General features: G+C 40.9%; 1 protein-coding gene across 2 annotated transcripts in view; it reads right to left on the bottom strand.

Annotated features, from left to right (window-relative positions):
- ANKRD29 (ankyrin repeat domain 29) overlaps window positions 1-9650 on the bottom strand; it is a 459839-nt gene extending 450189 nt beyond the window's left edge. For both annotated transcript variants that reach the window (XM_078685682.1, XM_078685683.1), the window contains exon 1: window positions 9527-9650. In XM_078685682.1, coding sequence (XP_078541808.1) covers window positions 9527-9547 — 21 coding nt within the window. In that variant the 5' untranslated portion in view covers window positions 9548-9650. The remainder of the gene's footprint in view (window positions 1-9526) is intronic.
- Window positions 9651-18379: the final 8729 nt, after the last annotated feature.

Below are 18379 nucleotides of genomic sequence, written 5' to 3'. Positions count from 1 at the left end.
ATCCTATGCTATTCCATTGGATGCCACTCCACAGTTGTTACTCCACTGTATACTATTACACTCTACCTGACTCCAGTCTACATCACTTCACTGTATGCCATTGCACTCTATGCTACTCCAGTATACTCTATTCCACTCTACGCCACTCCACTGTGCATCACTCCACTTTACGCTATTCCACTGTATGCCACTTCACTATATGCTACTCTACTCCAGTCCACTCCAGTGTACACTACTCCATGCAAGTCCATTGTACGCTAGTCCATTGGACGCCACTTCACTTTACGCTACTTCAGACTACACCACTTCACTGTATGTCACTCCACTCTATGCTATTCCACTCTACGTCATACCACTATAAGCCACTCCAAGGTATTACACTCCGTGCTATTCCATTGTATGCCACTCCACTCTACACTATTCCATAGTACACAACTTCAATCTTTGCCACTCTGCTGTATGCTGCGCCACTCTCATCCACTTCACTGTGCACCACTTCGCTGTATGCTATTACACTCTACCCTATCCCACAATACGCCACTCCAGACAATGTTACTCCACTGTATGCCACTCCACCGTACACTACTCCACTATATGCTATTCAACTCTATGCCACTCCACTCTACGCTATTCACTGTATGGAACACTATATGCTACTCCACTCCTCGCCACGCCACACCAGTGTACTCTCTTACACTCTATATAACTCCACTCTACAAAGCTCTACTACACTCTATGCCACTCTATTAGACTGTTTTCCACTCTACCTGGGTACACTCCACTGTCCAAATCTGTACTAATCTCTAGGCCCATATACTCTATTGTACAACATTCAACTAGAGTTTCCAACACTGTACAACAGAGCACTCCACTCTACTGTATGAGATGCCACTCCAACTTATAACAGTTTCCTTGACTTTATGCTATGCCACTTCAATGTACGCCACCCCACTCTATGCTAGTCCACTGTACCCTACTTTATTGTACATCATTTCACTGTACACCACTCCACTCTAGGCAATTCCACTCTATGCTACTCTAGTCTTCTACATTCCACTGGACAGTATTACACTGTACGCGATTCCAATGTATGCTACTTCACTTTATGGCAATTCACTCTTCGCCACTACAGTATATGCCATGTCACTCTATGCCACCCTCCTCCACTCTATATAACTCCTCTGCAACGTTATACTCCACTGTGTACCTGTACATTTCATTGCACAACTTCTATCCCACTATTCAACAATTTTCTGTATTACACAGCATTCCACTCTACTGTAATAGAGCCAACTCCAATTTCTGACAGTTTACTACCTATGCTACGCTACTACACTCCCACTACACTCCATGCCACTCAATGACACACCAATACACTCCATTTTATTTAACTCCACACTGCGTTACGCCACTCCACTCAACTCTACTCCACCGTAGGAGACTTTACCTCACCCTATGCTACTATACTCAATCCACTCTATGCAGCTCTACTGTTTGACACTCAACTGTACACTATCCAACTCCACTCTGAAACACTCTACTAGACTGTATGGCACTCTCCGAAACTTTACTCCATTCTATACTACTCCACTCCACTGTACATCACTGTGTACTGTATGCCACTGTACAACAGCCAACCTCACTCTGTGCTGCTCTACAATACTCTAATCCACTATATGGCACTGACCGCAACTCTTTATATGCCACTGCACTTCACTTTATTCCACTCTAGTCAATAACCCAGTACTGAACTCCACTACACGCCACTAAACTCTATGCCACTTTATTCAATTGTACTCTATAACACTGTATGCTAATCCACTCTACCACACTCTGAAACATTGTATCATACACAACACTACAAAACTCAACCAGACTATATGCCACTCTACTCTACTGTAATCTACATCACTTTTCAATAATATATGACACGTCAATCCACTACACTCTACTGTACAACACTGTACTCCAATTTATGACACTTTACTCAACTCTGTGCTATAACACTCCTCTCTACTGCACTCCATGTGACTATAGTCTATGAGATGCCACTCCACTCTATGACACTTTACTCCACTCTACACTACCCCACATAAGTGTACTCCATTCCACTATACTCTACTCTACTACACTTTCTTCAACTTTATGCCACTGTACCATGCTCTGCTCCATGCTACTACACTGTCTGAAACTCTTCTCCACTGTATGCAACTCCACTCCACAACACTGTACTACACTCTATAACACTCTACTCTATGTTCATCCACTCTAGGCCACTGTACTACACTGTGTGACACTCAATGACATGCCACTCAATTTCTCTCTTCGATCCGCTTCATGAATATATAACACAGCACTCTACTCTACAATGCTCTCCTCCACTGTACTCTATGACACTGCACCTGATGATACTCTACTTTACAACATTCTATTTCACCCTACTCCACTCTAAAACATTCTACACTATTCTATAACAATGTACACCACCCTACTCTACTGTTCGACACACCAGTCCACTGTACAACTCACTGTTCCAGTGTACGATACCTGATTCCACTACGAGACCCCATGCCACTTCACTATATTTAAGGTGGGCAGATAACTCCTCTCCGCAAGTGGTGTTTGCAGAGTTTTAGAACTCTGCACTCCATTTGGAGTGGCTGCACTCGGCTTCCAGAGCTCCGGCTCGGAAAATTCAATTAACAGCAAGAACTGCAGTGAGCATTGCGTATTGCGTGAAGGCATATCTGACCCTATCATGGTATTTCATTGGGGCAGTTCTTGCTGTTAATCGAATACTCCGAGCCAGAGCAGCGGAAGTGGAATGCAGCCAGAAGCAGGAGCAGGAACCAGGAATGAAGACAGTGGCACTGGTGGCCCAACTGCACTGCTGTGGAGAGCCGGCGCCGCCATACCCACCCACCAAGGAGGCGGCTCAGGACAGGTAAGGCCAAGCCTTTCTACATGTGGGTTAGGGGGTTTGGAGGGGGCTGTGGGGGCTATGAATGGTGCAAGTAACTCCGCCAGGCCACGGAACTCTGCGGAATTTCACAGAGTTTGCCAGAAACTCTGTGAAGTTCCGCGGAGTACAACTCCACAAGCTCCGCCCAGGGTTACACTATATAACATTTTACTACACTTTACTACACTGTACGATACACCACTACACTATGCTCTACTCCCCTCGATTCTAAACGAAAATACTCCACTCTATGACAAAAGATTTTATACCATTCTCCTCCACTTACTGTACGACACACCATATACCAACTCTCCACTTGCAACACTTGACTTTTCAATTTTAAATATATTTTTATTAAACATTTTAAAAATCTTTGAAATTGAATGAAAAACGCAATGGTTGAAACTTTTCCCATGTGCAAACCAAGCTTAAACTATACAAACTTAAAACATTCTACAGTTTTAGTTTGAATTTAATTTACAATTTATCCACCACCTTTAAGTTATTATAAGTAGCACACCTGGTTACTCACTCTTTTCAGCACACTAACCAGACAGCGCAAACTATAATTTGCCACTCTACTATACACTGTGTTCTCACACATAATGATACTCCATTGTGCAACACTACACTATACGAGATTCTCTGCCACTCTACTGCCCAACACTGCACTCAAATACACTGAACGGTATAACACTCTACTCCATTGAACTCCACTCTATGTCACTCCACTATAAAACACCCTGCTACACACAATGCCACTCTACCACACTCTTCTTTACCACACTCCATTTCATGACACTCCAGTCAACAACACGACACTGTAAAAGACTCAACTCAACTGTTCAACACACCTTTACTCCGCACAACATGCCACTCCAGCCTATGATAGCCCACTCCACAATACTACACACCACATCACTTAACTGTTTAACACTTTACTTCTCTGTAGGCTACTCCACTCTATTCCACTCTACAATACTCCACTCTACGACACAAGGCTGTATGACATTCTCCTTGACTGTACTGTACTACACTCCACTTTACGACACTCTAATGAATGACACTCCACACTGCGATTTGAAACACATGTTTATTAAAAAATAAAAACCATTAACATACAATCAAAACAAAGGTTAAGGATAATTTATAGCTAGAAATACCTTTTTATTCTTTCAATACAAACTCAAATTAAAATACACAAACATTACAAATTATAAAGCTATAATTATAACTACAATTTTTAATTTATGCACCAAATTACTAGTCACGCACTTCCGAAAAAATTTTGTCACCTCACTCGCCAAACTACATTAACTATAACTCATGCCTTTTCCATACCCTTGCATACTGCATACATAGCAGGTAAAATCATGGCATTAATAACACTTATAACTTCTCAAATTATATAATTTGTCACAACACAGTAAATCGCAGAGTGGTGAGCTATAGTTAGTGTTGTTTGGTTAGTGAGCTGAAAACAGTGTGTAACGAGGTGCGCTACTTATAATAAGTTGAAGGTGATAGATACATTGTAAATGAAAGTTATAACTGTAACTGTAGAATTTCAAAAGTTTGTGTTTTTTAAGCTTGGCTGTAATATGTAGGTGAAAAAAAGATATCCCAACTATAACCAAGATTTAACCTTTGTTTTGTTTCATTATGTATATCAGAACAATAACTTTTCAGGCTTAGAGTGTCACATATATTTTCCATGGACACTTTGAATCTGCACACCTCAATTATCACAGTTCCATCCACACTGTGCTAGAGTGTGACTAAGCCTACCGATGGATGTACATTGCTCCTTGAGTTAAAAATACATTTAAAAAATAGTAAATATCCGAAAATTAATGGAAAGTTTGATAAAAGAAAATGTGTTTATGTGTAGTAGTATTTTATATAAAGGCTAATATTTCTGCATATACGTCAATAAGTAAAATAGTTTTTTATCAATATGAAAGTGGGATATACACTAACGAGGTATTAGTGAAAAGGTGTTAATTCAGACTACAGACAAAAGGTAAGCATCTTTGTTGCATTTCAAAGAAAGCCTATTTACTTGCAAGTCTTTACTTTTCAATTAACAATAAAAATTGGTAATTGGCAAAAGGGCAGTATATTTGCTAAATATTTATGACCAAAATCATTTAACACCAACGACATGTAATCATAACAGGAAAGTCAGGACAGTAAAATAAAACACACAAGTGTGATTGTGATTAAGGGTTAACATTGTATCTTTATGACAAGCTAATACAGTCTACTTCACACTATGATGCTCTACAATAGCAACAAGAGAACCCACTCCCTAATCAAAGAGCCCATAAATCAGCAATTAAAATACCGATAAAATACACTCTGCAAATAACTCAAAGTGACTGAGAGTTACAAACTTCTTGTCATGTAGCACCTTTAGCATATCAAAAAGACTGAATGATCGATTCAACACTAAAGGCCAATGGGACAATGTAACTATTCTTGAAATGCCATGGCTTTATGGACTGCCCAACCAATTAGTGGCAAACCATGCAAAACACATAAAGGCTAATGGTTTAGTGGGGCTCAACCAAAGTCCACCTACTCTGTACGCCTTCTTATGGTATTTGTTTGAAGAATTATTGGCATAAAGTATTCCTAATAACTAAGGCTACCAATTGAAGCACTACAAAGGACATAAATGAATAAAAACATTTTTAATTAGGAATCAAGGATACAACTGGTACAGACTGCCACACTAAAAAAGTACAAAGTATCTACAGAAGTGCTGATATATGGTAAACTAAGGCTCCACAGAATCCACAGACATGCTGACATACATGAATAAATGATCAATTTAAGAAAAATTACATCATACTGCTAAAAGAAACCATACCTTGATCTGAATGATCGCTAACATATAGTCCAAAGCACAATATGGCAGAAAATATTATTTAGGGTGAAATATTATTTGATGTAGTCATTTGATGCAACCTTGTAACGTTACACTTTCTTCTTGAATTGTTTTGCGACTGTGAGCCATGTCTTAGTCTTCAGAGGCCTATTAAGATTTTTACAGTCTTACACTTTTATTGATTCATAATTATGGTGTGTTATGTGTAAGAAAGTACCTCTTTTCACATTGTCATCCCAAATGTTTTGTGGAATGATGCTGCTGTTTTTCTTTTTACTCTGTGCACTCAAACACTGCTAATCAGGCTCCAGTGCATGCACTCTAACATCTAAAAAAGCTTGAAATGTACTAACTCCTAATCAGTTTATTTAACTTTCCTACAAGGCTGTAGTATTAGATACATATAACATACCAGGCCTTGTAAAATTAATTGTCACCTACGGAATCAAGCACTACTGTGACCAGGCAAACATGTCCCCAATCTCCCACTGTAAACCTGCAGCCTGACCTGTCAAAACAATCCTTTTGACAAGAGAAAACCTTCCTTTTAAATGTAAATAAGTCACCACTTCGAAGGCCTTGCAGTCATCAAGACAGGCTGCATGTTATTTAAAAGTATGACTTGTAGAAATTTAAAGTGAAAATCACATTTTAGTGACTAGCCTCATAAGCTATTTTCATTGTAGCAAGGCTGGCTGGCCCATAGAGAAACACGGAGAGGCAACATTAAATAATAATTTTGCTATGTCCAATCTGGGACCAGCAGGAGACCTGCTTAAATAACTATTTTTAATATTTACTAAAATCACAACTCAATGATGAAGTCAGGGTTTTATGAAATATTAAGGAAAAGTAACTTTTAGAAATATTTTTCTCCTTTTCTGAAGGTCCTATATGCGAATTTGCATTAGCCCTCCAACTGTAGCACAGTCAGTGAATGGCCCCTAATTAGATGTTGAAACTCCCCAGAGCACAGACAAAGGCTTTGGTGTGGAGAGGTGTTTTTGTTCCTCTGGCAGGAAGGCCAGTTGGGGTGGACCAGGAACTTAATTTACTTCTAAGGGGCCAACTGAATACTCCCCATCAATTCTACCACTCAGGCAGGCACAAAACACAGTGGGGGTGGTGGTGGATCCCCCAAAACTGGTTTGGAGTGACCATAGAGGGGTGAATCCATCTTGGATCTAGACAGTGAGGGGCACAGTGGGATTGTTTGCAGTAGAGCGAATAGGAACTGCTGCAAAGGTGGGTAGAGTTTACTCAGGGAACTTTCACCCCATTGGTGGGGGAGGGACTAGGAGTCCCCCCCCACACACAATCTACTGTCAGGCATACTTGTGGTAAATGTGGTAACCCCCAGCTCCTTCTTCAGAACACTCAGGATCTTTGGAAGAACAGACAAAAAGACTTCTCCTGTTGTTTGAGACCTGTGAGGAGACCTGAAGGGCTGGATCTGTTCCAAATGTATATACTCTGTGCTAAGAAGGGGACTTCAAGGATCAGTTGGTTGGCTTCCTGTGTAAGCTACAGGACCATAACAGTTTGCAAGAGGCATTTCTATGTACCAATTGGGCCTGACATTGACCCTGTTGGTGGCCTCTGCTGGAGTAAGTCTTGACCCCTGAGTGCGGTTATTGAGGTACTGGTACCCTTGGCTGTGCCTAACTGGACATCTCCTATCACATGGGGACTTAGAATTTTTTTAAACTTCAAGACCTCAGGAGAAAAGGGTCAAACATGCAACTCCAATTTGCCGAAGGCGTGAACTTGCTGGGCTGAAGAAACATGTTTCCCTCTCTTAGAGCTTCTGTTCAGCAGCAAATCCATTTATGGGGGACCTCGGCAAGAAAGTATCTGGCTTCGTGGAGCCCTCACCAGATACAGCTCAATCCAAGCTCCAAAAAGTAACTAAGTACAAAGGTTAAAATCTTGACTGGGAGGAGCCAAAAGTATCCAGTCAGTGAGCGGACTTCCCTGGGTGCGAAATTCAAATTTCCCTGCTTTGACCTTTTGCCATCAAAATCAGCAGTTTCACCAGAACCTCATCCAATGCTTCTCCGACTTTGTGAAGACACAAATATGCCTGCTGTCTTGCCTCACTGAAGGATTTTGACTTCCATTTCAAAGACTAGGGGCCTCGTTACAACAGCCCCACTCCCGCAACGCCAAACCTGTGGTTAAACTGCCCGCCAGATAATGAGTTTTCTCCTTTCTAGCAGATGGTTCTTTAAAGTTCCCACGGCGGTGCCTATGAAATAGACACCGCAGTAGGAAAGTCACAATCAGGACCTGCACAGCATGGAAAATCACCTGCACGGTGCTTGCCCTGCAGATACTGGGGGGCATGCACACAGGAGGCCACTACATGCGACCCCCTGCATGTACCCCATTTTTTCCTTGAGAGGCGGACACAAGATGGATGAAAAACTCCCGCAGGACGTGTAATAAGAAACTAATATGAGGCCCTAATGCGTAAAATGAGCTCTGGTGGCAGGTAGAGTTTTGAGCTGACTGGTGTCTTAAATGGTTTAAGAGCAGAAGCTGCACTATTTTCTCAGCTTAGAAAATGGTAAATTGTTTCTTGTCACAGGAACTTTAAAAGCATGTGCTGCTTTTGTCTGGAATTATACCACTGTTTGTTGACATATCTAAAATAAACAACTAAACAAAATACAACAGCATACACAAAGCAACATAACACCACAATTAAAACACAACTTGCCAAATCACAGCAAAACAGTTAAAACAGAATGCAACACAAACACTGCAGTATGTTAAAACAAATTCGCATTGCAATAGTGCAGCACAAAAAGACAGCAGCACAAACAACTGAACACATCACCAACACAACAGAATGCTGCACAGCAAATATACAAAACCATTCTTGCCACACATTACAACCTGAAGAATCCTGTTTTCAAAATACAGCAATAAAAGATGTTTATAGCAAACAGTTCCTTAATAGCAACAGTCAAAAATGGTTTGTGATTCCCGGCTATAATGGATAACATTTTATGTTACTATCAGTGAATGCAGCTTCCATTAAGAAAGGCTTTGACATAGTTGGTTGTAAGATAGTCTGTTTGCAATGCCGATTCTAAATGCAGAGATTTCAATAGAGACTGAAAAAAGACTGACCATGCATGCTAGAGTCAACTTACATTAGTAATATGATTATTAAAATGAGACAAGCACATTCAAGAAATAAGGTAGCTAATATCGGGTGTCGGGGGTTCCGGAAAGTGGGACAAACGTCAACATTGTTCAGGAAGATGCATTCATTACATGACATACTATAGAGTCTACATCATATAGCAATTGTTCTCTGCTTTTCACACTGCAGTGTTTTTTGGAAAAGGTATAAACGATGTATAGTTTTGTAAGGGATACGCTTCATTTATTGCACTTAATGAAGGAAGTGCTATTACAGCATTATAGCCGCAGCTCAATCACTTAACTAGTGGAATGTGAAACATATTTTGAATAAGAACCCCGTACAACACGAATAGCATACACATTGACCGTTCAGTAAAAAACCTGACAACTAAAGTAGGATAGATTGCTGCTCACTAAAAGCCCATGCTGTCTCGAGACGGAGGCCTGTGCTGCTAAGAATGGTACCTTTCATTCAATTGGCTGCACGCGCTGAAAAGCAAAACAAACATGCTTACCTTGAACGACATTTTGCACATCGCAGCGCCGTCTCATTCCCAGTCAGGATGCAGTAGAAATGTCTTGGAGGCCGTCCTCGGCTGCTTCCTGTCCCCCTTCCACTTTATAAAGTGTGTGAATGCAGGGCGGTTTTGCAGCGCGGCGCTATCATCCGCAGGATGCTGCCAGCCAAGCCTCTTACTAGCAGTAAGTGCAGCAGCAGCCGCAGAACCAGGAGCTGCATTACAGCTCCCGAGGGAACTCCCTGACTCTCGTGCTCAATACATATGCAAGCACGACAGGCACAGCAGCACAGGTGCAAATGTACTGCCCTCGAATTAATAGCGTGACAAACGTGACAAATAAGCATATTGTGCAGGCACAAAATTGTTGTTCTTGGTTTTTTTTTGTTTTTTTTTATTCTATATATCGTGATGCAAAGAAAACACACTTAAGATTTGTATTGTTTAAATGAAACTTAACCACAGTAAACATAAACGTTTGAAATATCAGGAAGATAATATATTTTCCTCCACATTATTTATCTCTTTTCTACAAGAACAAGCTCCAGCAAAATTAATAGGTTTTGTTTAGTGTATGCACCCAGAAGCACACAACGCACGTGCAGACATACATACGCACACACACACATATACAATTATGTCATTACACTTTCAGGCTTGGAGTGCAGTAGCGGTTCCTGGAGGGAGTGCTGTGGGGCAGGGCAGGGAGGGGCTGGTGGATGAGCAGGGTGGGGGGTAGTAAACTACGGAATACGGCCGAACGGTGGTAAGTAAACAAATAAATAAATAAAAGAAATGTCATTGCACGTGCTGCATTGCCAAATGCGATGCAGTGCGCGCAACGGAATTTGTTTTATTTATTTTCAGAACAATGGAGCGGTGCACTCCCAAGTTAATATAACATTAATAAAGAAGCTCAGTCAGTATCTTTGTTGCAAAAATATATAAATCTTTATTTCAAACAATCCATGGGATTTGCGCAAAGCCAACGCGTTTCGCTCATAGGGTGAACTTCGTCAGGGCTGAAGGAAGTGTAACATAGATAACATGAATAAACCAATTATGTGAAACATGGAATACACAATAAACCAAACCAAACAATTACCCTATGTCTGCACAAGACAAGACACTAGAAAAAGAAAAAGACTTATGGTGCATAACGCAAAGACATGATACATTGAGTGGGTTATGACAATTACAACTATAATACCAAACATCTGGTCTTATTTGATTATTAGTTACAAAACACTAAAGGAAACAATGAGGGTTCGAACAAACAAACATAACATATAACAGTTACTAAAATCTGTGTTACCACATGCGTGGGCAACACTATAATTACATACACATAATTTCTCATTGCGTGAATATATAAATGTGATCCTAGTTGATTGAGGAGGGAGAATAACTAAGAACAACTGTGTCTGAGTTATATATCTGTGTATTACTAATATAACCCAGATCAATAAATAAGTAAAAAATGGAGGCACACACCAGGGCCTGTCAATAAATGTTAAGGTTTTCAGAAATTGCCACTTTAGGTAAGACATGTGTCAAATACATGTTTTCTGACCTTTTGGTAAAGTACTATGTACTTGCCCAATGTGATAATGGGCAAGTGATGGTAGAGGAAGCGTCGCACAATCCATAGAGAAATACAAATTAGTGTGGGGGATGTGCCTGTAGTCAAGAAAATCAGGATCCCACCTAAGCATATTTGTGATGCAACTCAACTATGTTCAGTACTAAGTTCAAAATGGGGATAGCTTGGACGTGACCACAATTCGCCAGTGGTTAAGAACAGTCGCCTACACAAGTGGACAAAACAATAAAAAAAAAGTTTAAAATAGAGTGATCTGACGCTCACTAACATTCCTGTTATTAAATAATCAAATCAATAGCATAATACTTACCAAGCGTAGCAAATGACAATTGGCGGGTGTAGGAGCAGAGTGTGCACCCCGACTTTCATCATATTATTAATCCATTACTTGGGGATCACATCGAGGAATTGTGGCAACTGGAGTCCGCCGTTGGTTCTTCACTTTCATTGTTTTATTTATTTACTTACCTCCGTTCGGCCGTATTCCGTAGTTTACTACCCCCCACCCTGCTCCTCCCCCGCCCTGCCCCAACGCCCCGCAGCACTCCCTCCAGGAGCCGCTACTGTTAGAGTGCCACATAAGTTATGCAAAAAAGTAAACTGTGAACTCTAGGTAGTTCCCAGGGTTTAGGTGGAGAGCAGATCGTATTGGAGCACACTTCAACACCACCGGCACTCTGAATCTGCTCAGCTCAAATGTCTGCTTTTCTAGTAAAGTTTTTAAGCATACAATTAGCACAGTGCCATCCACGTTGAGCGGTAATACCTACAGATTACTGAGCTACTTTAAAAACGGGTGCTTCACAGTAAAGTCTTGTGAAAATATAAATACATTTCTCCATTACCACCTTCATATAGTGGTAATAGGTAGGGAACAACAATAAAATCTACCGCTTTCCTATATCTAAGGCCCTAACTCAAAATGCAGCGAATGTGTGATAAAAACGACAAAACTGCCTTTTACGTTTTGTAAAGACAGCTATTACCCAATCACATAGTGCCTTTTTTAATTGGCATCTCCACAAAGTTACCGTTGTATACCACATCCGAATATATAATTAAGCATTTTAACACTAATAACTTTAATATCACCTACACTATTTACACCTACTACCAGAAATTACCATTTACATCTCATAATCTATATTTTTGCCACATTTCACCTATTTACATTCGACTACTTTAACACTCAATCTGTCTTCTACTGCACTTTATGTCACTATACTATACGCCACTCAACTCTACACTAATCCACTTTATGCCACTCCACACCACACCACTAGATGATTTCATTTAAGTAATTCCACAATGTTTTATGGGTGTATGCACCTGTCTACATTTTCTCAAAACACACTGCTCTTCTCTTATTTCTTCTTGAGTTCTTTGGGCTATTCTATAAAGAGGTTTTACATTTTCTGAATGCCTTTTGGTCTTTACACAGGTAATAAGAGCTTTGAGGCTACGTCACGTGCACATGAATTTGTGTGTCACATAAGTTATTTTAAATATATTTGTTTGTTCACATTGGTGACTGTATTTTAGATTGTGCTGTATGTACAGTATCTTGATGTGCATATATTGTATTTGCAGCCCTGATGAAGCCCTGTTTAGGGAGAAACGCATTGGCTTCACGTTTCAAGAATTGACATAATTAAAGAAGAATTTTGTATATGACTGAAGACGTAAGAACGTTTCTGTCTGTTATATGACTGTTTATACCTGTTGCCTCTCTTTTTTGTGTAATTCCCACTCTACACCACTTCACTCTACACTATTACATTTTATACAACTCAATTCTATGACACTCCAGTGTACCCCACTCCACTGTACACCCCTCCACTCTATGCTATTCCACTGTAGGCAACTCTCTTATACAACATTACACTTTTTTTTTGTTGTCCTCATTAATCACTATTGATTCCAGATGTGGCCACCTACAAGAACACAACAGTCCGTCTCAGGTTAAAAACCAGGCAGGGTATACTTTGTAACAACACAAGGTTGAAAACTACCCTCAGAAAGATATGCCTTCAGGGGCCTTCTAATGTGGAATCAAGATAAGAAGGGGTAAGTGCCACCACCACCATGCCCGGCTGATGGGGCTGATATAAACCAAAGACACCAAACAAAAGAGTCCAGGCATTCAGGTTCGGAAACCCCAACAGTGAATAATCATTGGACCGGCGGGGGGCGGGGTGGGGGGGGGGGACCCGGGCTTTAGTTTACCCATACCAAACGATGCCAAAAGGCTCTCTTGGCCTGGTTACCAGATCTTTCTAGATCTATTCTTGAAACATGTAAAACCGAGATCTCCCAATCAAGTCAAGTCAAGTCAAAAAGCACTTTATTCGATTAATTAAAAATCATAAAAGTATACTATACAAATACATAAAAACATCATACAAAGATATTATTTAGTGTACATTTAAAAATCAGTAGCAATACATATGGATCGACACTTAGTTCACAGATTTACACAATTGGCAACGATATTTCATAGTTCATATAAAAAAATATAGCAATCCGGAACCTGGAAGTTAGTTTGTACTATCAGGTGTAGAGTAAACATTTACCATAACCCCAACTGTGCTCATCTGGAGTCTCTTCCGTCTGGCACGGATTGATGCAATCAGAAAATTGGCTACACAAAACATCACTAGATGATTTTCCATTAATTGAAGAAACAGCAATGCAGGTTTCAACTGTAAAAACCCCATTTCCCTTAACAGTGGCTTGATATATTTTTCCCTGCCTTCCAAAAAGAAAGGACAAAAAAATACAAAATGTATCAGATCCTGATCAGAGAAATTGTCGCATTCACATGGGACATTATCCATTGGGGTGCACCACTTATCATAAATACCCAGCAGAAAATGTGCCTGATTAAATCTGAATTTTGTTAACAGCCACCGGTGGTAGGGTCGTGTAACAATAGTTAGATATGGTTGTACTGACATTGAGGTAATCAGCATAAAGTGTGACCTTACTGTAGGTTTAGTAATTTCAGTCGTCTCTCTTTCCATTTCTCGGATCTTTATAAAATTAAGTTTTACCCAGTTGATGTCTTCTTTATTCAAATTTTCCGGGTTTAAATATAATTCTGGCCGTCCCAGAAGTACTGCAGTTGTTTTAATAAATGCCAACCATTTAATGTCAGCCACTCTGTCCCGCCCCAAACAATCATTAATAATCTTGTGGTTCAATGTAAGTTTGGGGTTGAGCCAAGTTCTAATCCATAATAAGAGCGGCGCCATGTTTAACATATCTGCAATATATCCCATTCCTAACTCCACATGGACTGCAAAAGATGATGTGGATTGGGGGAGGCCCAGGAGGGATCGCAAAAATTTGTTTTCCTCTCTCTGTATCAGAGATAAATCTTTATAGCCCCAAATTGCTGCCCCATACCTGGCTATGGCTATAGTTTTGGCTCTATAAATCGCCAAAATTGCCTCAGGAGGTTTCCCACCCAATCTTTTCGCAAAGCCTAGTATGGCAGCCGCTGACCTTTTCACTGCCACTATTTTATTAGCAACTTGGGGGGCCCAGCTACCCATATCATCAAACACTACGCCAAGGTAGGTGAAGATTTTTACTCTTGATATTACTGAGCCATTGCAAGAGAGGGTTTTGATGTTATTCCGACCTTTCCCCACGGACATCACATGCGATTTCTCTACATTTATTACAAGGTCCAAATTTTGCATAAAATCCCCAAAGGAATTTAAAAGACGTTGTAAACCTATAGGTGTCCTCGACAGCAGCACCGTGTCGTCAGCATATAATAAAACAGGCAATGATGTTCCCCCCATGCACGGGACATCTACTGATGCTGTCGTCAAGTTTGCTCCCAATGAGTTAATATATAGAGAAAATAACATTGGGGCCAGAATACAACCCTGGCGGACTCCCCTCCCAGACTTAAAATCAGCAGTGCACTTCCCCTCTTGTGTCATGCGTATAGCCGCTGTCAGATCTCTGTGCAGTTCTGCCAGGAAGTTCACCAAGGCCTGATCTAGCCCCATATCCAGAAGCTTTGTCCACAGCTTTGACCTATTAACTAGGTCAAAAGCTGTGGACAAGTCCATAAAAGCTAGGTAGATTGACCCCTTTGATGCCACAGTATATTTACTAACTATTAGATGTAAATTGAGGCACTGATCCTCAGTGCCTCTGCCAGATCTAAAACCATACTGTGCATCACACAAAATATCATTATTAGTTGCCCATGTTGAGATCTTAGCTAGAATAGCCTTCCCCAGTATTTTAAAGGATGAGTCCAATAATGATATCGGCCTATAGCATCTTGCGTCCCCCCTCTGACCCTTCTTGAAAATTGGGACTATAATAGACCGTGACCAGGTTATAGGCATTCTACTTTTATCAATGCTGGCTATATTAAAAACATTCGTGAGGACAATTGACCATATGTTGGGATTAGATTTAAACATATCAGCTGGTACCCCATCTGGGCCTGGGGCCTTATGACCAGCTGTGTCCTCTATAGCCTTTTGCACTTCTTTAATAGTAAATCTCAAAGGTGGCCCTAGTTGTTCGCTTGCTATAGATACAAATGGGTCTACTGGGAGGTTACTACCATAAATTTTTTCAAAATGGTCTAGCCATTCCTGTTCAGATATATTAAGTTCTAGCGGGGAATTTTCTTTATCACTAAACAGTGGTGTATTTACAATTTCCCAAAATTTGGAACTATCCCTCAGGGTGGCCCTATCGTAAAGTGAGTCCCAAGCGTTTTTCTTAATCTCATTCTTACGGGACTCAACGATAGTTTTATAATTTTTTCTTAGTCTGCCCACTACTTGTTTATCCCGGGGTGTCTTCTTTAATTCTGACAATAAGTCTCTATGGGCCTTGGAGCACTTTGCATCGAACCACCCATGCAGTTTTTGCTCCTTAGGTTTCGTCTTAGATGTTAAGTCCAAAGCCACTTGCTGGCAAATTGTTTCAAAGGAGGTGATAATATCACCTCCATACCTAAGTGGGTCCACACAGGTATTAATTTCATTACCCACCTTCTCGGTAAGTGTTGAATAAAAATCCTCTGGGATAATTTTACTCCACTTGACCCGTCTCCCCTGGTCTTGGGCAGCTAACTCCATATGGGTAACAGTATTTATATTTACAGAAAGTATGGCTGGGTTTTTATTGCGCAATTCCATAACCACTGGATTATGGTCACTAAAAGTTGTTTGTATAGCGTTATAAAAAATTACATTTTGTAGCAAGCCTGGTGACACAAATATAAAGTCTATATTAGAATTTGAATCCCTAGCACTATATGTGGCTACCCGGTCATTGGAGTCAATAAACTCCGGCTCGGATAAATCAGCATCTGACAATAATTCTTCTAGGGCAACCCCCTTTATGGAGTGTTCAAAGTGTGAGTGGGGGAGACAATCCATATCTGAATAAACCCTATATTGGCAATTAAGCTGGCACAAATGTATATTAAAATCCCCTAGCAAAATTAAATAGACAAAAGTGGTTTGACTCTCCTTATAGGTGGTTAAAAATGTTGCTAATGCATTAATATTTTCATTACAATGCATACCATGTGGGGCATTATAAAAGTTAACATACAGAATTTTGAGATTATTAGGCAAGGTTAGTTCACAGGCTAGAAAGTTAGGAGATGTAGTGCTTACAATTTGCGCAGCTCCCCTGTGTTTAACAGAAATTAGGAGCATTAGCCCCCCTCGGTCTCTCCCTGAACTAGATGCTTGGGCAGCTTTAAAGTAAGATGAGTACCCATCCAGCCAAAAATTACATTCCCTATCCCAGGTCTCCTGGAGTGCCACTACCTCATAGCCCTTTAATTGTTCCAACCATATTCTATCGTCTCTCTTGGAGCGGAGACCTGCAATGTTCCAGCTCATGATTTTAACTGTCTCCCCTGCTTCCCTATCAATAGTGGAGGTACAATAAGTCTGACCTTTATGGGCAACATTACCAGGCAGTCAATCGTTTTCATTCAGATGTGATAAGGCAGTGAATCTATTTGTTAGCTCCAGGGTAGCCCTATTTATAGGTATAATGGGGTCAGTATGACTAGGGGTAAGGCTTGGTGTTTGCAGTGCCCAAGACGACAGCCCAGTACCCCATCTAAGGGCACCTTGCTGACTCTCATTACCTAGGGGCAATTTGGGAATAGTTGGCCGTGGGTAAAAGTAACCAAGTGGTACAGCTCGAATCCTTCCAACCTTTACATCCGTAGCATCCCAAAATAAACGGGCAGCCTCATGGGGTCTGTTGAAATTTATTATGATGCAATCACCGGGAAGATTTTTTACCGTGTGCCCCAGCCAATCAACTCGTCTCCCCATAGTAATGTGAGTGGATATGTCCCTTGGCCCTGAACAATTTTCATCGCACCACGCCTTTATGTTCGCTAATAGGGTACACTGGGGCTCCACCTCCCCTGGACTCAGATGTGGGATGTTTACTAGCACAGCGACAAACGGGGTTGCCTCAGGTGGTAGATTAGTACGAGGCTTCCCACGCTGCCTCCTTTCTCCCTGTAAATCTCCACCTTTATGTACGGTGGTTTTCCCAACTGAAGTATTGACACAGCCCCCAACATGGGCCGGCGCCAATAATTCAGTGTGCCCAGCTAAATTGATGGTGGTTTTTAAGCATATTGGCACAGGGGGAACTGGGGGCAGAAAGGGGACAGGTGGAGTTACACTCCCTATCCCCTCCATCGGTGTGTCATGTTGGACAATGGGCACAGGTATAGCCGAAGATGGACATTCGAGTATTTTTGATGATAACAGCATATTTAACCGATCACATTTCCCCAATATTTCTGAAACACACTCTTTCAATGTCTCAACAATGTCATTAGCAATCTGAACAAGGGTGCTTTCTATTTTATCTGTAAGCACTTTTTCTACCATGACCTTTATGCCTGTTTCAAATTTACTTGTAGCTTGACGCGATGTAGCAAAAAACTGCATGTAATTCTTTTTTGGTTTCCTTAACCGCCTTTTGGTACGCTTAATAACTGGGGTTACAGTATCTTGAGCGGAACTTTGGTCAGTGATTGTGCCCAACAAATTAGGTTCATCTGGGTCCGTTGCAGTACATTGGGCGTGTAGTGTAAGATCGTTAACTGGTGGTGTCATATCCTTAACTGTAATGATTTGGACAACAGGCTCCAGAGGTATAGCTTGTCTCCCAGTCAGTGGGGGCACCGAGTTGTCTAATAATGGTTTATCTAGCCCCAG

This window comes from Lissotriton helveticus, chromosome 4_1 (genome assembly GCF_964261635.1).
Source record: "Lissotriton helveticus chromosome 4_1, aLisHel1.1, whole genome shotgun sequence".
NCBI lineage: Eukaryota > Metazoa > Chordata > Amphibia > Caudata > Salamandridae > Lissotriton > Lissotriton helveticus.
Note: the sequence above shows the minus strand (reverse complement) of the source record. Positions and strands in the feature narration are given on the sequence as shown.